Source organism: Oncorhynchus nerka, linkage group LG24 (assembly GCF_034236695.1).
Source record: "Oncorhynchus nerka isolate Pitt River linkage group LG24, Oner_Uvic_2.0, whole genome shotgun sequence".
In the NCBI taxonomy this organism is placed as follows: domain Eukaryota; kingdom Metazoa; phylum Chordata; class Actinopteri; order Salmoniformes; family Salmonidae; genus Oncorhynchus; species Oncorhynchus nerka.
In genome coordinates, this window is record NC_088419.1 from 59,032,343 (window position 1) to 59,053,666 (window position 21,324).

General features: G+C 44.0%; 1 protein-coding gene across 1 annotated transcript in view; it reads right to left on the reverse strand.

The window, feature by feature from the left end:
- Positions 1-376: 376 nt before the first annotated feature.
- zgc:165603 (uncharacterized protein LOC571425 homolog) overlaps positions 377-21,324 on the reverse strand; it is a 28,212-nt gene continuing 7,264 nt past the window's right edge. Inside the window, exon 2 of the mRNA XM_029633350.2 lies at positions 377-495. Within this exon, the coding sequence (XP_029489210.1) occupies positions 377-495 (119 nt within the window). The remainder of the gene's footprint in view (positions 496-21,324) is intronic.

Here is a 21,324-nt window from a genome sequence, read left to right on the forward strand (position 1 = left end):
GGTAGAGACTTACCCCTGGCAGTGCTTTCTGTGTTCAGATGGCATGGTGGTGAAGTGGGTAGAGACTTACCCCTGGCAGTGTTTTCTGTGTTCAGATGGCATGGTGGTGAAGTGGGTAGAGACTTACCCCTGGCAGTGTTTTCTGTGTTCAGGTGGCATGGTGGTGAAGTGGGTAGATACTTACCCCTGGCAGTGTTTTCTGTGTTCAGATGGCATGGTGGTGAAGTGGGTAGAGACTTACCCCTGGCAGTGTTTTCTGTGTTCAGATGGCATGGTGGTGAAGTGGGTAGAGACTTACCCCTGGCAGTGTTTTCTGTGTTCAGATGGCATGGTGGTGAAGTGGGTAGAGACTTACCCCTGGCAGTGTTTTCTGTGTTCAGATGGCATGGTGGTGAAGTGGGTAGAGACTTACCCCTGGCAGTGTTTTCTGTTCATGGAGGGCGTTCTGGGCTTTGATGGCCGACTCGCGGGCGCAGTAGGTGAGGAACGCGCAGCCTGAAAAACAGAAAAAGGGGGAGATATTAACACAAGTCTATCTGAACCCTGGGGACTGAACACTGGGGACTGAACACTGATGAAAAGAAAGGACACTAACCACGGAGTGGCAACACTAGCTCAGTCACAGAACAAGAGGAGACTGACAATAGATATCAACCCTAGGTCAGTTACTGGGCACAACAACACTCAGCAACAACTGTGTTCAAACGAATCCCTTCCACCCACAACATTGGGTCCCCATCAACCTCGCTTAGTCTCAGGCCCTTGTCAGTCATGAAAAACAGCACCCTGGAAAGGGGATGTGTCCCTCACAATGAGGCAGCAAGAGCTGCTCCTGGGGAACAATCCCTCCCTGCAGACTGTCAATGCAGACATACACTCAAGTTTCTTCCTGTCTTCAGTTGGCCTTCGGGCTGAATGCTCTCTCTTTCTCTCTCCCTCCTCTCTCTCTCTCTCTCTCTGTGCCTCACTTTCTCTTGTTTTTCTCTCTCTCTTCTCTCTCCCTCTCTATCTATATCTCTCTATCCCAGCCCCAGTACCATAGATCAGCCTCTCCCTGTCCAAAGCGCCTACCATGCTGCCGTGATGCACAACACTGAACCCTTCTGACAGCAGCAGAGACAGCGAGAGGGAGCAGGGCCGCAGGACAGAGAGGGGGAAAGAGGGAGGGATGGAGGACTCGAACACTGTGCAGACGGTGGGAGGGTGGAGGGGGAGGAGGGCAGCGCTTCAGGCCTCAGGGCTCCCTGAGCACAGAACAAATGCCCAGCCACAAGAACACCAGGTGACTACCACACATACACACACACTGTCACTCTCGCCCACTGTCTGCCAAATAAAGAGCTCCTCCTGCTGGCAGAAAGCCCAGAGAAATGAGGTAGATGAGGAGAGAGAGAGAGAGAGAGAGAGAGAGAGAGAGAGAGAGAGAGAGAGAGATTAAAGAGAAAGAGAGAGACCCCGGAGAGCTATTGATGCAATCATTTACCCCTGACTGTCTGAATAAATACATTTGGTAGTGTTATATTAATGAAGTTCATGTCTGCATATATAGATTTGGTAGTGTTGTTCATGTGCGTTACCACACACTATCATATTTCTGCCATTTTAGAGAGTTTACTAGAAACCATCACATTTCGGATCATATTTCAACCGGGAAAAATATATTCAGTGGGTGGTGATGATGGTGTCTTTAAAGAGACAATATTCCTATCATTCCCGATGTGGCATATCACATCACCTTCATCCATATCACATCACCTTCATCCATATCACATCACCTTCATCCATATCACATCACCTTCATCCATATCACATCACCTTCATCCATATCACATCACCTTCATCCGTCCATAAATTCACCACCTCATTCAACATCTCGCACCCTGTAGCCTGGCTGTATTGCTTGCTTATGCATCTATCTTTTCCCTTGAGCAAAGCTACATAGACTTTCAATGACCCCAGCATTCTTCCCCAGCTATTCTTTTCTCAGAGCCAGGTCAGTGCATTATAGTAACCTTTGCTACAGTGCTACACAAAAAGAGGGGGGTGCTTTGTCAGGCATTGATCCATTGATTGGCCAGGCCGTGTTACATCCCTATGCCCTACGGCCCTATACAGCCCAACCGTCTCGCAGCACAGCAGGCCTGCTAGTCCCTGCTCTCTCTGTACGTATGTTATGGATGGACAGTGATGGAGTCTGTCAGAGGTGACCACCTCAGTCTTAAGTGGCTGACTGCCTGGAGTCATAGTGCATCTCTCTTCACACCCCACCCCACCCTACCCCTGGTCCACACCGGCCCTAACCGAATGATTTCCAATGGCTACCAAGCAGATCCCTCTATCATGACGCTTTCTTCCCCACATCACATCACCCCTGTCTCACTGAGGAGACCATGGTACTAAATGGGGCCGTGTTGCTGTTGTTATTCTGTAGGAATTGTGTTGTTGGTTTATTTGACAAGTGCCATCCCTATCTCTCACTGAGCAGGGCCTCGTTTGCATATTACAATCACAAACACTGCCCAAATTGGATTTATTCGTTAATGTGTAACACATACGGCATTGAGAATAAATTAATAACAACCATAATGCCAACAAACAAAGGGGAACATGAACTCCATTTAAATGTGCTTCTATGTTCTTTAATGTAAGGCTTAATAAGAATCCTCTGGCCACGGGCGAAAGCTCGAACAACTTCCTAATTGGAATCCAAACATGTACAAATAGCCACGTTGCATTGCATACCAAGTGCGGGGGTCGGAGCCTGATGAAATGGTTTGAAACGCGACAAACAGCGATGTGACCCAGAGAGAGAGGCTGGTGGTGTTGCTGACGCAGCGAAGGGAAGGCACAATGTGGAAAATATGATCCTACCGAGGCATCATTTGATACCAATCTAAAACAGCCCTTATCTCACACGTTGATTTCTAGTGGAGAATCTCCTCTTCCTCTTACTCCTCCTCCTCATCTGCTACTATATACTTCTGTCTGACGTGTGGCTCCACTACATCAGCTGAGGTAGCTACAGAGAGGCTGCAGAGAGGCTGCAGAGAGGCTGCAGAGAGGCTGCAGTGCTGATCAGAATAGAGGGACATATGGGGGCATTGGGGTGACTGTCTTTCTCTCCCCAGCTCCACTGTGTTGAGATGGTTTGTAATTAAAGAGACCTCTCCTCTCCTCTCCTCTCCTCTCCTCCCCTTCCCTCTCCTCTCCTTTCCTCTCCTCTGCTCCCCCTCCCCTCCCCCTCTCATCTCCTCTGCTCCCCCTCCCCCTCTCCTCTCCTCTCCTCTCCTCTCTTCTCTTCTCTTCCCCTCCCCTCCCCTCCCCTCCCCTCTCCTCTCCTCTCCTCTCCTCTCCTCTCCTCTCCTCCTCCCCTCCCCTCCTCCCTCTCCTCTCCTCTGCTCCCCTCTGCTCCCCTCTCCTCTCCTCTCCTCCCCCTCTCCCCTCCCCTCCCCTCCCCTCTCCTCTCCTCTCCCCTCTTCTCCTCTTCCCTCCTCTCCTCCCCACCACTCTCTGACAGTAGCCATTTGCAGGGTTATTTCCTGCCGACGAGGCCCTCCATTACTAGTGCAAAAGGGAACGTGTGTCTGATCCAGCACCTTTGGCCCTAATCTGTGAAGTGTAGGTAATTCCTGCTAAGTGTAGAGGTCCTACTGATAAACCCATCACCGTCCCCCCCTCCTCTTACTCTCCTCCTACTCTTCCAGAATCAGCACTTATTCTAAGAGCCTACTACATTCAGTCCCTACTGTCACACACAGACGCAGACACACACACACACACACACCAACGCACACACACACACACACACACACACACAGCCCAATGTACACATAGGCACCACAGCGTCTCTCACTCCATCTTTCTATTCCCTCTCTGTGCCCCAGAGGACCCTACCCCAGTGTAATGAAAAGGTGTGAACTTCCCCTCTCCTTGGCATTTACTCCACCAAAAGTGTGAAGGTAGCAAAAACAGAGCCAGCCCTGGCTCAGGCCTTTGGTCGCTGTCTGCCCGCTCCCTCACACTTCATTTGCACTCTGTGGGAAATGTCATCGCCGAGGGTAGATTACTTGCTTACTTCATTTACTGCTGGAAGGGCTTTCTGAGGGGCCGGAGCCCAAAGTGCACATCATCAGCACTGATACAATGTGATTATTACCTGAATCAGTGGCAGGCGTGGCGGAGCTCTGTGGCGTAGATTGACTATGAGGGGTAATCAGGGCTAGTCTCAGAGCAGTCCTTACTGCTCTAATCCCTCCCTCACCCCCCAAATCCCTGATCCCAGATCTGCACGCACACAGCCAACCACCAAGCCACTGCTCGAGGAGAACAAAGGGAAAAGGTGGGGGTACTTTCCAAAGAGCTTTCACTCATTGTTCCGACAACAATATTTTCCCTGCCCCAGCCTAATTACCTTGTAATGAGTGCTGTAATATAAGCAGTACTCTAGCGTAACCTGTAAACCTTAATTAAGTCAGGCACGTTAAAGGGAGCCGCATGCGGCTAGGCCTCCATCCTCCAGCACTGCACCCTCCTGTACTGTAATTTCAATAGTCTCAAGACACTTCCTCTCCTTGTCTCTTTATCTTCCATCTGCTCTAATATGAAAGACCTCGATAGGTGAAGGAAAAGTCCAATTTGGCAGGCAACATATTGCTTTCACCTGCATCCTCATGTCACTACAAATGAAGGTGGGGTGAGACAAGGAGCGGAAGAACACTCAAGACTGTTGAGATCCTTTACGCTAGTCAGGGAGCAGAAGGTATCCTAGCAGTTAGCCGAAAGGTTGCTGGTTCGAATCCCCGAGCCGACTAGGTGAGAAATCAGACAATGTGCCTTAACAGTAACGGCTGCAGTAAGTCCCTCTGGATAAGAGTGCCTGCTAAATTACTCAAATGTAAGAGGGCCTGGTGTCAACTCTGGTAACGGATCCTGGTAGCTTCTGTAACCCCTGGTGAAGGAGACCCAGGCCATTGATTCGTTGCTGTGCTCAATCATCATACACTACGGCCCCTGAGCAGGAAATACATCCTGAAGGACACACTCCAGGTCTGTGTGGACCAACACAGTTGTGTGCGTACAGTAGAGGACTTGTTTTTGTACCAACTAGCTCTCACAGTCTCATGTCAGAATTAGACCATTCATCCATGTTTCTCGAATGTCATATTTCAAAGTTGTTGCAAAAGGTTTAAGTTTAGGTAATAACTCAGAATTCTTAAGGTTAGGCATGGACTCCAAATGGTTAAGGTAAGCGTTACGGTTTGGGATAGCCATAAAACATCGCTCGATTCGAACTTGCAACCTTTGGAATCAGTGGCGGATGCTTACGCCCATCCTTCATCCCCGTCCACAACGCCCTAGTAAAACTGAAACCGACTTGAAGGTGTAGTAGAAAATCGGTTCAAATATGACACAATGAAGAACTTTGAATTCAATTATAGACTTTTAATACAAGAGTATAACAAGCCGGAGTGCTCCGCGGAACACACACCTTTTCCAGAGCCCTGGCTCCAGTATTTATCCACATATTGCATATGAGCCCATCCCACATGTAAATTACGTTACATTCCAATCCGTGCATCCTGCTTGTTCAGCTCAATAACGCCCATACCTGCTTTCCGTCAGATTATAATGATGACAAGACCCTTGCTGTTCCTGCACTTAGCTAAATGCACTCTTTTGTTTGTGTATTATCTAGGATCAGCAGACTATGTGTCTTCTCAGTTTCTAGCGTGTCCAGCTATACTAAAAATACTATACATTCCTCTATTTTACAGCCCTATGTTTTGGCTCTGCACTTAGCTCAAAAATATGCGAACTATGTCTATTGGTCATCAGTTAGTCATTTGACTGACCCCCTCCTTTGTATATCCCTCTGGCCTTGGTATGTCCAGCTATCCTAGCACCTGTGTCACCTTCCCTTCATGTAGTCTGTTTTTAGTGTTCAGCTATTCTATACATCTTATGCATTTGTCTATGTGTTATATTTGCACCCACAAAGGCAGCAGCGCTCACTATGGTCTCCATTCCATCTCCCGACGTCCTCAGACATGGATGGACGTTGAATACGGACTTGTATCACGGGTGACCTGGCTGGTGTGTACAGTAAGGGTCTCGGCCTCTCGGCTGGGTGGCGGCGTGCATAATAAGGATGAGGAACACCGTAAAACTGAATCATTTCCTCTGAAAGAGGAATCAATAGAGTACAAATCCGTTGGGGGGGGGGGAAATGGGCTGAGAAAATAGGCCTTGACAAATTCACGCATACTCAACCACAGTAGGTAATTCAGTAGTTGGTTTGTAAGGTTGAAGGTTCTCTTGGGCAGTGACTTAAAAACAATACTACTGTAACGTCCTATAGGGCCAATACTGTGGTGGGAACTTGGCACCCACAGTGGATGTAGCTTTCCTGTGTGGACTGACTAAATGCATGATCTCAGCCTGCTTTAAGCCTGTGCCAGGCCAGCATTATAAATACATCCAGTGGCCTGCATCCCTGATGAAGAAGCTAATTGACACCATTAATGGATGGGGTTTCACGGTGCAGTAAATACTGTGGCCGTTTACAGGCCACGTCAGGCGTGGGTGGACTGACTGAGAGAGGAACATGGCTTAGACTCCTCATCAGATGGAGGGCAATGGGAGTTTACCTGCCAAGTCCCCCCTTAGCCCACAGCTAAGGGATTTACAGGGGAATCAATAAGAAGTTTTCTGTGAGCCCCATCAAGGTCAGAAAACTGCATCTCTTCCTCTTCATATTCTATAACAGGCCCTGGGAAAAACATGAACATGCCCTGACCATAAACACTGCATAGGCAATACTACGCCTGAAAAATACTATAGGATAGAAACAAAAAGGGAAATATATATTAGTTAGCCACATTGGCATTTTTGATGTGATACCCACACTATTACTGTCTTGTTTTCAAAAAGCAGTGCGATTTGAACCTCGAGTCAGATCAATTGATCAGAGTAAATTCACATTAGTCAAAGATAGGCAGTTTCAAACTGACTTGGTCTGAGAGACAGATCCGCTTTCGAGGTCCTTTGATTTGACAAATTGGGAAAGGTGTCTTTAAAGATGAAGCTTCAAAGCGCCAAGGCTGGCGATAAAGAGAGGGATGAGAAGAAAGACGTCCCACTCTCTTCGCCCACTACACTACACTTGATTTCCCAGCGCCCATTCATGCGGCATTTGGAGAAAACATTCATTGCACCTTTCCAGATTCCTTACTAAATAGACTAACGAGTAAACCTTGCTGCACGCTCCTGTCTTTTCGACTAGCGATTATGTGCTTTGAGGCACAAAGCAGATTCCTCATATACACACAGATTTTAAATTACGTGCAACATGCCAAATATTACCGATTTTTTTCCCTCTCTCCCTGAACATTTTCTTCCTCTGACTACTGGGCTGGAATGATAATACTCATTAACACAGGTGGTCTTGCAAATGAGCAGGTGCCACCGTGTTAATTGTATTGATGTATTTCCCTGGTAACGGCGGTGGCCAGCGTTACGCTTCCAAAAATGTCTCGTCCTTTAAAGCCGACCACTGGCACGGTGAAAGAGAGAGAACCTTCTTAGCTCGTCAGTTAAAGAGCTATAAACTCTCAAGGTTGTGGAGCCAAAAAGCTGCCAATACACTGTAGATAGGATAAATCATCTGTTATTAATCTAGTCTTTTTTTAATGATTAAGGCGCCGTTATCACTATGAGTAGTCAAAGATGGGAAAGCTGCCATTTTGTAAATTACTATAAGATGTACATCACCAGAATTGCAGTGACAAAGTCATGGGTCCTTAATTAATCTAAGCCCTTTAAAACCAATTATTATTCCTACGTGGCATGAAGCCACTTTACTGTACATCTGCACCTTCTGTTATCCTAATTCCAACATTCATGTGAGGCATCTCCAATACACTATACTGTAGCACCAAGCCATTGGCAACATGCTGTTCCAGAAGACCTCTCTATCTGGCAGTGGAGCGATTAGAGCGTTACCACTCCTCCATAGGATGGAGAGATGAGGAAGTGAGAACAAAGCTGGGGGTGAGGAATAGAGAACCCCCCCACAGTGGGCTACAGCTGCTTTTCTCCCTCCCTCACCTCCCTCCATCTCCCCTCCCTCTCCCCAGTATGGGAGCAGTCTTTAGGGGGAGGCTGGCAGGCAATCAGTGATGTCATGCCAGCAGCACAGCGATGGCAGCTTAACCTATTTTCGGAAATACCACAGATTTCTATTTATAATCATGCTGAACAGCGAGCATCTCCACACGTCCCTCACAGACCCAATATATTCAGACATTTTCCATCATAATGGGTGTTTTCATTGTTTCACTGTTGATTTGTAATTAGTTATTCAGGACATATGTTCGTAATAGCAGTATTACAGAAATATATTACATTTACATACGTGGTAAATAGGCAGTGTAGTGGAAGTAGTGGTAGTGGCAGTAGTAGTAGCAGCAGTAGCAGTATTACAGAAATATATTACATTTACATACGTGGTAAATAGGCAGTGTAGTGGAAGTAGTGGTAGTGGCAGTAGTAGTAGCAGCAGTAGCAGTATTACAGAAATATATTACATTTACATTACATTTACATTACATTTAAGTCATTTAGCAGACGCTCTTATCCAGAGCGACTTACAAATTGGTGCTTTCACCTTATGACATTACATTTACATACGTGGTAAATAGGCAGTGTAGTGGAAGTAGTGGTAGTGGCAGTAGTAGTAGCAGCAGTAGCAGTATTACCAGTTATAGTCATGGTAGAATATTTATATTAGGAGTAGTATAAATAGTACTAACAGCCTCTAGGACTAGTAGTAGGTAAAAACAGAACACATATTAGGCAAAGTCACAGAATAGCACTTGATCCAGAAAGAAACTCAGCTACTGCTGTCTTCAATCATTGGGCATCTTTTGAGTGCAATATCATTACATTTTAAGTGTCAGAATTGTTCAGCGACAGCCATGTACAGTATGCTATGCATTAAAGCAGCAATATAACTTTTTGGGCCACCTGACCAAATTCACATAGAAATGTGCGTTATAGATCTATCACTCATTGAAAGCAAGTCTAAGAAGCGATAAATCGGTGTTCTATTTCTATGCTTCCCGTCTTTTACATCTGGTTTTGTACACCAGCTTCAAACAGCTGAAAATACTATATTTTTGGTTGTTGAAAATATATTTCACAGTGGTTTAGATGGTACAATGACTTAATACACTATGCATTGCTTGTTTTGTCATACAAACTGAAATTAGCAACCAGGAAATGTTATTAACCAATCAAACAATTCATTTGACTTTGTTTTTACCAATCTATCTACTGTACATAACAACATAATGGTAATAATTTACTTGAATGGTAAATCTCAAGTTGATAAACTGGGTAAATCTAAATGTACCCTAGCCCAATCACAATACAGGTGAATGCATATTCAGTAGGAGGCATGCATTGAGTCATTGGACTTGTTTTGGCTGATTTCATGGGGCTACAGAAGACAAAACAATCTCGTTCCCTTCAATGTGGCACTTATTTTATTGTACCGATCAACAACATTTGCATAAAAGTCGCTTCTTTTATAAAAGAGTGCACTGTCTCTTTAACCAGTAATGACGTCATTCAGAGCCAAGAGGGGTGCGGCCTGTTGGAGCCCTCAGTTCGCTGAGGCAATAAATCTTTGGCTGAGGGAGAGACTTGGGGTAGACATGCTCCAGTACCTTTGGCAACTAAGAACGTATCCGCTTTGGGCTTGATGTGTAGTCCATACATGCATAATCTATGAGCAGAATTACCCTTTTACCTCAATTAAACACAAAATCCCAAATTTGAAAGTGACTGTTTTCTTGAAGCTGAGCCATGCCATTTTACCCTACATTTCCCTCCAAGTGGGACAGCACCCTAGCAATTTGAGTTCTAGCCAATGAGCTTCAGCCCCTCGCATTTGAGTGACAGCTAGCAAAAGGCCTGCCCAGCATTATTTAATGAGATTGCAGGGCGGGCCCAACGGCTTAGTGGACACAGCAGCGAGAGAGAGCGAGAAATTACATGGTGCACCTATCTGCACATAAGTGACTTAGCAATTTTTGGGGACCACTTTTGGCTTGTGACTGCTACTTTCAGAACTACTGGCTAAAAAGTATACAAAACTAACAGAGAATCTCTAAGTCAATGGATAAAGTTTTTGGTGGCAATCAGCTTTGAAATCAGCATATTTTGCGTTACGGTTTGCATATTATCACAAAGTATTAGGGTAGTGAATTGATGTTCGTTTCAGCTGTAAGCTAGCAAGGAAAGTCAGCCTACAAAGATAGAAGATACCGGTATCTTCTTGCATTGTAAAGATATTCTAGCCTGTATGGACATTGTTTTGCAAGCAGTAATTAATAGTTTCAACATCAAAATGTCATGTCACATTATTCAAGTTTGTGAACTTCTGTGCAGCATGAGTGGGGAGCTAAACATGATGCAGTCCAGACTCCCAGCGCAGGCTAGCAATGAGTATGGGGAGCAGGCACAGTGGCTCCGTTTGGGAAATTGGCTGTGCTGATAGACAGACTTGATCCGTGAGACACATTTGACAGAATTACCGAAACTTAACACAAATTCTAGCACCCACCTGTTTTCATGTTCTAGTATCGAAAAAGTACCGACGTTTCGGAATACCGTGCAACACTAAGCAATAGTATAAGTAGTAATAGCAGTATGATGAGCAGTAACATGTCTGCTATTACTGGTGGGTTTGTCTTGAATCAGCAGCTCAGGGGTGATTTTATGTTATGCATCTGCTAAACTTGGCCTCTGCACCTACACCTTAAATCCCTTTGTTTAGGCCCCGAGGCCCTCCACAATAGATACAGCTTTAAACCTGTCTGAAGACTACTCCATAGACCCAGCTGTCACGCTCAACACAACACCTTAGGATAGAAGCAACCATTTGTTTCTGCTGCTCTGACAATCACCTCATTTTTCTCATTCCACTCGTCTATTGTGCCTGCCCTTGTGTCACTTGTCTTCTGTCCACTTCTCTGTCTGTCTGCATACAGTACATGTGGCTGTGCTCCCTCCCATCCCGCTCTGTCATGTCTGCCTGGCTGACACTGGCCACCCTACATACAATTATGTCTCTGCGACTGCATTAAGGCCCCATTCTAAGAGATGGGATGGCTTGACTAATCTCTGATTGTTTTTACTAAAACAGGGGGATAGCGGGTTCTCCAAGGGCACAACACTGTGAGAAAGAGAAATAACAGGTATCTTATTATTCTCCCTGGCTTGTACCAAAGAGGCTTTATCGCATGACTTCTCCTGAAGCGTTCCAAAATGGAGAGGGATTATCACAAAACATTACATTCAAATCTCCTCAACGTTGTTATTTCATTTTCCCAGCTTCTAAAATGAGTCAGTGCCGGCCAAGCTCAAACACAACTTTAAAGGCCCAGGGCAGTCAAAAATGTGATTTACCTGTGTTTTATATATATTTCCACACTATGAGGTTGGAATAATACTGTAAAATTGTGAATATTATGATAATGCCGATTTAGTGTAAGAGCCCTTCGAAAAGGCCGCCTGAAATGTCAACCTGTTTTGTGGGAGGGAGCTTTGGCCTTCCATGGTGACATCACCATGGAGTAAATTAGTTAATGGACCAATAAGAAAGAGAGTTCCAAACCTCTCTGCTAATAACAGCACATTTTCAGTTTTCCCCTCCCACCTCAACCACTCCCAGACATTCTTGGTTGAGAAATTGCTCTTTGCTAAGAAGTTAGTTTATTTATATATTTTTTATTAAAATGTTGTTGTTTTTTAAAATCACAGTAAGGTACTTCATTTGTATCTAGAAATGATTTGATATTGAGATAAAATTGTCTGCATTGGACCTTTAAAAGAACAGAGAGCATTTACTTACAGAACCATCGCCATTCTCACAGCCTTTATCTCTCCTCTCCTCCTTTCTCCTCTCCCCTCTTTCTACGGTACACTCTGCTCTGCAGGAGATGGCACTCCTTTAAGCTCAGCGCCATACAAAATAGATAGGCCTCTATCCTCCTACTTAGCCCAGTGGAGCATGGGTGAGAAGGTGCTGTACTTTTACCACCCTACCATCTACACCTTTTAAAGAGAGAAGTCGGCAGACTAAAACATTTTGAACTGTCTCCCTAGTTCTTACTGCATGTATTTTGGTGACCTAAATCATTTAAACTTTGAAGCGGGAAAAATACTTTGGAAATGTATTTTCATCTTACTTTGCTATCATGCTTAGCAAAACAAAACAAACAATAAAGCAGTGATTAATTCTAGTTGCACAGCATGCTATAAAAGTAACATGCATGAAAATAGGACAATTTATGACAAACATGACACCTCTTTCAAAACATTTGCATGAAGGCTACCTCAAAATCAGCAAAGTCATTGTCAAAAACATTCTGTGAAGTTAAAACATGGATCCAAAGTCGAATGTGTAACTTACGAAGCATAATCAATAGCTTTCTTCATCACTCTGTGGCACTGTGACCAAAACCTTGATTTGACATCACATCTCCAAATCAAATCAACTGTGAATAGGGGGTGTACAACAAAACCAAACAGGAAAGGTCACCCAACCCAAGACTCAATGGCGCAAACATCCTTGATGATGACCTCCAGTCCAGACAACAGCTGATAAAACCACAACTGTGAAATCACCCACAACCAAGGTTAATGGAAACCAATTCATTTCATATGCATGTTAGCTGTGGCTACAAGGGTTACCAGGCAACTTCTCAAAAGACAGTCCATGTTTTCCCACAGACGTGCCCATGTCTCTGCTGTAGGCACCCTCTGAAAGCAGCAAGCACGTTGATAAAAAGGTCACTGAATAACAGCCTTCAAAGATGCCAGGAATGTCCCCACCCTCCCACCGGTAAGCGTTTGCCCAACGGACACGAGCCTACAGCAGAGACAACGACCTACAGGACTACAGCTCATCCTGAAGTCAAGGCCCACAGCTTGTCCTGTCAGAGCCAGTTGAACTGCTACATCTTTTACGAGGAAACCCTGTTGCTTATTACAATATCTACAGACATGGGAGGGTTTGTGAACGGAGCTCGGGTATTGTATTAGTCTGGTGACCTTCACTCGGTGCCCAGATTCACGTCAACATGGTTTTTGCTTATAAATCATTGGATCAAAAAGGGGTGTTTTAATTCAATTGGGCTTTGGGTTTTAGTCCAGATATAGGTGAGGTGAGACCAAACCTCAATATGAACAGGTTGTTTGAGTTTTTTTGGTTCTCTTTTTTTCTCTTAATTTGGCTTAAAGCCCATTCTAACCATGATGACTGCATATGCATATGCATCGAATTGCGATGGCTCCCGTCTCCTGTGGAATTCAAGTTCTGTAATGTTGTCAATATAACTTCAAACCTTTCCACCTGTGCGAGATCTAAAATCTGTCAAAAGCCTATCAATAGGATGCCTGTATGGCTGTGTGTACCATCCCAGAAAACCAAAATTGGTTCTGGGAAATATCCCAGAACATTCGTTAGGTTACGGCAAATGTTCTCGTTACACAAAAAACTGTCCAGCCGTGCTGATGATTATACAATGTTTGTTTAAAACATTCGCCTTATGTTGCAAGAACATTCCTAGAACTAATGTAATCTGTTCTTTAAAGTTTCCCTGAATGCTACATTAGGTTAGTGGAACGGTCTGGAGAGAAAATTGTGGGAACAATCACAAAAGATATGTTCACAAAACACAAAAACTGCCCTGTTTCAAATCAAAATGTATTGTTCACATGCTCCGAATACCACAGGTGTAGACTTTACAGTGAAATGCTTACTTACGAGCCCGTTCCCAACAATGAAGAGTTAAAAAGTAAGACAAATATTTGCTGAATAAAAAAGGAGATACTAACACAATAAAAACAACAACGAGGCTATACACAAGGAGTACCAGTACCAGGTCAATGTGCAGGTGTACGAGGTAGCTGAGGTAATTGAAGTAATACAGTATTTACATGTGGGTAGGGATAAAGTGACTAGGCCATCAGGATATATAATAAACAGAGTAACAGCAGCGTATGTAAACAGTCTGAAAGTGTGTGTGTGTGTGTGTGTGTGTGTGTGTGTGTGTGTGTGTGTGTGTGTGTGTGTGTGTGTGGCGTCAACATGCATGTGTGTGTGGTGTGTGTGTGTGTGTGTGTGTGTGTGTGCGCGTGTGTGGCGTCAACATGCATGTGTGTGTGGTGTGTGTGTGTTGGAGTGTCAGTGTCAGTGTAGTATGTGTCAGTGAGTGGGTAGAGTTAAGTGAGTGTGCATAGAGCCAGTGCAAGAGTCAGTGCCAAAAAATGACGATAAAGAAATCAATAATTAAGGGGTCATTGTAACTGTTCAGCTGTCTAACAGCTTGGGGGTAGACGCTGTTCAGGAGCCTTTTGGTACCAGACTTGGCGCTCCGGTACCGCTTGCCGTGCGGTAGCAGAGAACAGTCTATGACTTGGGAGGCTGGAGTCTTTTGGGGCTTTCCTCTGACACCACCTGGTATAGAGGTGCTGGACGTATATCAAGCAGCTACTCAAGATGATCTCAATGGTGCAGCTGTAGAACCTTTTGAGGATCTGAAGACCCATGCCAAATCTTTTCAGCCTCCTGAGGGGGAAGAGGCTTTGTCCTTGCCCTCTTCACAACTGTGTTGGTTTGTTTGGACCATGACAGGTCCTTAGGGATGTGGACACCGTGGAACTTGAAGCTCTCGACCCAGTCCACTACAGTTATGTCGATGTAAATAGGGGCGTGTTCAGTCCTCCATTTCCTGTAGTCCACGATAAGCTCCTTTGTCTTGCCCACGTTGAGGGAGAGGTTATTGTCCTAGCACAACACTGCCAGGTCTCTGACCTCTTCCCTATCGTTGTGTCTTTGACAAACCTAACACAGTTGTGGGTGAACAAGGCGTACAGGAGGGACTGAGCATACACCCCTGAGGAGCCCCCGTCTGGGGTCAGCGTGGAGGATGTGTTGTCGACTACCTTCACCAGCAGGGGCAGTCCCGGCAGGAAGCACAGGATCCAGTTGCAGAGGGAGGTGTTCAGTCCCAGTGTTTGTAGCTTAGTGATGAGCTTTTTAAAAATGTATTTTACCTTAATTTAACAAGGCAAGTCAGTTAAGAACAAATTCTTATTTTCAATGATGGCCTAGGAACAGTGGGTTAACTGTCTGTTCAGGGGCAGAATGACAGATTTGTACCTTGTCAGCTTGGGGATTTGAACTTGCAACCTTTTGGTTACTAGTCCAACGCTATAACCATTAGGCTACCCTGCCACCCATGCTTAGAGGGCACTATGGTGTTGAACTGAGCTGTTGTCAATGAATAGCATTCTCACGTAGGTGTTCCTTTTGTCCAGGTGGGAAAAGGCAGTGTAGTGTGCAACAGAGATTGCATCATCTGTGGATCTGTTAGGGCGGTATGCGAATTGGAATGGGTCCACGGTTTCTGGGATGATGGTGTTGATGTGAGCCATTACCAGCCTTCCAAAGAATGTCATGGCTACAGATGTGAGTTCTACGGGGCGGTCATCATTTAGACAGGTTACCTTGGCGTTCTTGGGAACAAGGACTATTGTGGTTTGCTTGAAACATGTAGGTATTACAGACTGGGTCAGGGAGAGGTTAAAAAATGTCAGTGAGGAGACTTGCCAAGTGGTCAGTGCATGCTCTGAGTACGTGTCCTGGTTATCCTTCTGGCCCTGCGGCCTTGTGAATGTTAACCTGTTTAAAGTTCTTACTCGCATCGGCTACGGAGAGGGTGATCATACAGTCGTCCAGAACAGCTGGTGTGCTCACAAAATGTTTCAGTGTTGCTTGCCTCGAAGTGAGCATAGAATGTATTTTGCTCGTCTGGTAAGCTCGTGTCACTGGGCAGCTCTTGGCCGAGGTTTCCCTTTGTAGTCTGTGATAGTTTGCAAGCCCTGTCACATCCGACGAGCATCAGAGCCGGTGTAATAGGAGGCGTCAGAGGCGGTGTTGTGTGGATGATTCTACAATGTTTCTTTAAGGGTGCAAAAAAACATTCACCTGATGTTACAAAAAAGTTCCCAGAACACATTTAGTCTGTTCTTTAAAGGTTCCCAGAATGTTAGGTTGTAGGGATATGACAAGAGATAGGTCCCCAAAACACTAAAACTGTCCAGTTGTGCTGACATTCAGATAATGTTAGTATCACAAAACATTCCTTTGATGTTGCAAGAATGTTGACAGAACAGCCTTTCTGAGTTCTTTAAAGGTTCCCAGAACATTTAATTAGGTTGTGACAACAGTGTGGGTACATTACAAGAGATTCACAAAACACAAAATATGCTCAGTTGTGATGACATTCATACAACGTTTAAGTTAGGTTGCACAGGATATTCCTATCATGTTGACAGAACACATTGTCTAAGTACTTTCAAGGTTCCCAGAACATTTCATTAAGTTATGGGAGTTGTCTGGGACGTTGCACTAATATTCTTGTATTATTCACATAGGTTGCACAGAACATTCCCACATGTTCCTCAATTTCCAAAATAAGTCAATTTTATGACATTCATAGCATATTTGTTATAGGTTTAACATAATATTCCATTGATGTTTACGCTAATATACATATTACCTTGTCTTGGAGGTCCTCAGAACATTTCAAGAACATTTAGAAAATGTCATATTTAAGTCTTAGCTAATATTTCCACAACATTCTCAGCATGCAAAATTGTAGCACCTTAATGCAGATTGAAATACATACCAATTATGTTTCTCTCCAGATGTAATGACAAGTCGCATTTGAATGTGATAGAGACACATAGCATTTGAATTTGTAGCACATTTAATCATACACACCCGACCATCATTTTTACACTAAATATGCTGACAATCTGCACATGTGGGGTTTGAACCTGCAATATTTGGTTGCCAAGCCAGGGCTTCTGTCCTCTGCACAACCAGAAAAGCTTCCTTGCAGCTTGTTTCTTCAGTATATAGCCGTGGCAGTATGGTCAATCAGGTATTGAATGCTTCCTTTTTGGCCTTCTTAGACATAACTAATCCAAGGACATACTGGTAACTAGGTTATTCACAATCACTTCACCCATCCTCTTTATAGAGCCTTCAGAAAGTATTTCTTTATTCCACATTTTGTTGTGTTAAAGCCTGAATTGAAAATGGAGTGACTATTCTTTTTTTCCACCCATCTACACACAATACCTTATAATGACAAAGACAAAAAACATGTTTTTAGACATTTTTGCAAATGTATTGAAAATGAAATACAGAAATATCTCATTTACATAAGTATTCACACAGTATTGTGGAGTATCTAGAATGTTGTTTATCCATCCTCAGTTCTCATATCACAACCATTCAATTCTGTAACTGTTTTAAAATCACCATGGTGATCACCGTGGTGAAATACTTTAGCAATTTCCTTCCTCTCCGGCAACTGTGGTAGAAGGACACCTGTATCTTTGTCGTGACTGGGTATATGATACACTATCCAATCCAAAGCCTAAATAATAACTTCACCATGCTCAAAGAGGTGTTCATCGTCTATCAATCGGTGCCCTTCTTTGCGAGACACTGAAAAACATTGATGGTCTTTTTGGTTGAATCTTTGCTTGAAATTCACTCCTCGATTGAGGGACCTTAGAGGTATGTGTGGGGTATAGAGGTAGGGTAGTCATATCACAAATCATGTAAACGACTATTATTTAACACGGAATGTGTCCATGCAACTTATTATGCGATTTATTAAGCACATTGTTACTCCTGAACTTATTTAGGCTTGCCATAACAAAGGGGTAGAATACTTATTGACTCAAGAAATGTCAGCTTTTAATGTTTTATTAATTTCTAAAATGTTCTACAAACTAAATTCCACATTATGGGGTATTGTGTGGGTAAATCAGTGACACAAAATCTAAATTACATACATTATCAATTCAGGCTGTAACAAAAACATTTGGGGAAAGTAAAGGGGTGTGAAATCTTTCTGAAGGCACTGTATATGCTGCGTACATCTGGACCCATATTTACAAGGTATCCAAGACTGAGTGCTGATCTAGGATTACTTTGCTTTTCAGATCATGAAAAATACAACAAGGGGGACCGTATCAAGCGTCTCAAAGTAGGAATTATATTTTGGGTATGTTTTAAAGGTTTTGGGAACATACAGTGCCTTCAGAAAGTATTCACACCCATTGACATTTCCACGTTTTATTGTGTTACAGCCTGAATTTAAAATTGATTAAATAGATTTTTCCGTCACTGGCCTACACACAATACCCCATAATGTCAAAGTGGAATTACATTAATAAAAAATGAAAAGCTAAAATGTCTTGAGTCAATAAGGATTCAACCCCTTTGTTATGGCAACATTTGCTTAACAAGTCACATAATATGTTGCATGGACTCACTGTGTGCAATAATAGTGTTTAACATGATTTTTGAATGACTACCTCATCTCTGTACCCCACACATTCATTTATCTGTAAGGTCCCTCAGTCAAGTAAATTCCAAACACAGATTCAACCACAAAGATCGCCTCCCTACCACTGAGGAAGTACAGCTCCCGCTCAGCCCAGTCAAAACTGTTCGCTGCTCTGGCCTGCTCGCCTCCCTACCACTGAGGAAGTACAGTTCCCACTCAGCCCAGTCAAAACTGTTCGCTGCTCTGGCCTGCTCGCCTCCCTACCACTGAGGAAGTCCAGTTCCCGCTCAGCCCAGTCAAAACTGTTCGCTGCTCTGGCCTGCTCGCCTCCCTACCACTGAGGAAGTACAGTTCCCGCTCAGCCCAGTCAAAACTGTTCGCTGCTCTGGCCTGCTCGCCTCCCTACCACTGAGGAAGTACAGCTCCCGCTCAGCCCAGTCAAAACTGTTCGCTGCTCTGGCCTGCTCGCCTCCCTACCACTGAGGAAGTACAGTTCCCGCTCAGCCCAGTCAAAACTGTTCGCTGCTCTGGCCTGCTCGCCTCCCTACCTCTGAGGAAGTACAGTTCCCGCTCAGCCCAGTCAAAACTGTTCGCTGCTCTGGCCTGCTCGCCTCCCTACCTCTGAGGAAGTACAGCTCCCGCTCAGCCCAGTCAAAACTGTTCGCTGCTCTGGCCTGCTCGCCTCCCTACCACTGAGGAAGTACAGTTCCCGCTCAGCCCAGTCAAAACTGTTCGCTGCTCTGGCCTGCTCGCCTCCCTACCACTGAGGAAGTCCAGTTCCCGCTCAGCCCAGTCAAAACTGTTCGCTGCTCTGGCCTGCTCGCCTCCCTACCACTGAGGAAGTACAGTTCCCGCTCAGCCCAGTCAAAACTGTTCGCTGCTCTGGCCTGCTCGCCTCCCTACCACTGAGGAAGTACAGTTCCCGCTCAGCCCAGTCAAAACTGTTCGCTGCTCTGGCCTGCTCGCCTCCCTACCTCTGAGGAAGTACAGTTCCCGCTCAGCCCAGTCAAAACTGTTCGCTGCTCTGGCCCCCAAATGGTGGAACAAACTCCCTCACGACGCCAGGACAGCGGAGTCAATCACCACCTTCCGGAGACACCTGAAACCCCACCTCTTTAAGGAATACCTAGGATAGGATAAAGTAATCCCTCTCACCCCCCCCCACCCTTAAAAGATTTAGATGCACTACTGTTCCACTGGATGTCATAAGGTGAACGCACCAATTTGTAAGTCGCTCTGGATAAGAGCGTCTGCTAAATGACTTAAATGTAAATGTAAATGGATGTTTTCCAATGCCTCGCAAAGAAGGGTGTCTATTGGTAGACTACAAAAGAAAAGCAGACATTGAATATCCCTTTGGGCATGGTGAAGTTATTAATTACACTTTGGATGTGGTATAAATACACCCAGTCACTACAATGATACGAGCATCCTTCTTAACTCAGTTGCCGGAGAGGAAGAAAACCGCTCAGGGATTTCACCATGAGAACAATGGTGATTTTAAAACAGTTACAGAGTTTAATTGCTGTGATGAGAGAAAACTGAGGATGGATCAACAACATTGTAGTTATTACTCTGCAACACTAACCTAAATGACAGAGTGAAAAGAAGGAGGAAAAATATTCCTAAACAATGCATCATGTTTGCCATAAGGCACTAAAGTAAAACTGCCAAAAATGTGGCAAAGAAATGAACTTCATGTCCTGAATACAAAGCGTCATGTTTTAGGCAAGTACAACACATCACTGAGTACCACTATTCATATCTTCAAGCATGGTGGTGGCTGCATCATGTTATTTGTTTGCTTGTCATCGGCAAGTATTATGTAGTTTTTTGGGGGGGATAAAAAAGAAACAGAATAGAGCTAAGCACAGGCAAAATCCTAGAAGAAAACCTTGTTCAGTCTGCTTTCCAACAGACACTGGGAGACAAATTCACCTTTCAGCAGGACAATAATCTAAAACACAAGGCGACAGAAGACTACTTTGAATTTTCCTGAGTGGCCTAGCTACAGTTTTAACATAAATCGGCTTGAAAATCTATGGCAAGACTTGAAAATGTCTATCTAGCCATTGATCAACAACCAACTTCACATAGATTTAAGAATTTTTTAAAGAATAATGTGCAAATATTGTACAACCCAGGTGTAAAAGCTCTTAGAGACTTACCCAGAAAGACTCAACCCTGTAATTGCTGCCATGATTCAAACATGTATTGAATTAGGGGTGTGAACACTTGTGTAAATGAGATATTTCTGTATTTTATTTTCAATAAATTAGCAAACATTTCTAAAAACACGTTTTCTCTTTGTCATGATGGGGTATTGTGTGTAGATGTTTGATATTTATTTTAAATGTTTATCTATCTTGAATTCAGGCTGTAACACAATAAAATGTGGAATAAGTCAAGGGTTATGAATTCTTTCTGAAGGCACTGTATCTCTTGTAATGTATCCACACTGTTCCCACAATCTAATAAAATGTTGTAGGAACATTAAAATAACTCAGAAAGGCTGTTCGTCCAACATTCTTGAAACATCAAAATAATGTTTTTTTTGCATCCTGATAAAAACAGTATCTGAATGTCAGCACAAATAGACAGTTTTATTGTCTTGGGAACCTATCTCTTGTTATATCCCCACAATGTTCCCACAACCTAAAGAAACAGACAACATGTATTCTGGGAATGTTCTTGTAAGATACTGTAGGTGAATGTTTTTTGCACCCTAAAAGCATAGGTTGGTAGTAACGCGCCACAATTAACGCGTTATTTGTACTTAAGTACATTTTTGTAGGAACTAGTACTTTTCTAGTTACTCTCTGTGGGATGTACTTGTACTCTTACTCAAGCAATTTCTGAAGGAATTAACTTACTTTTTACT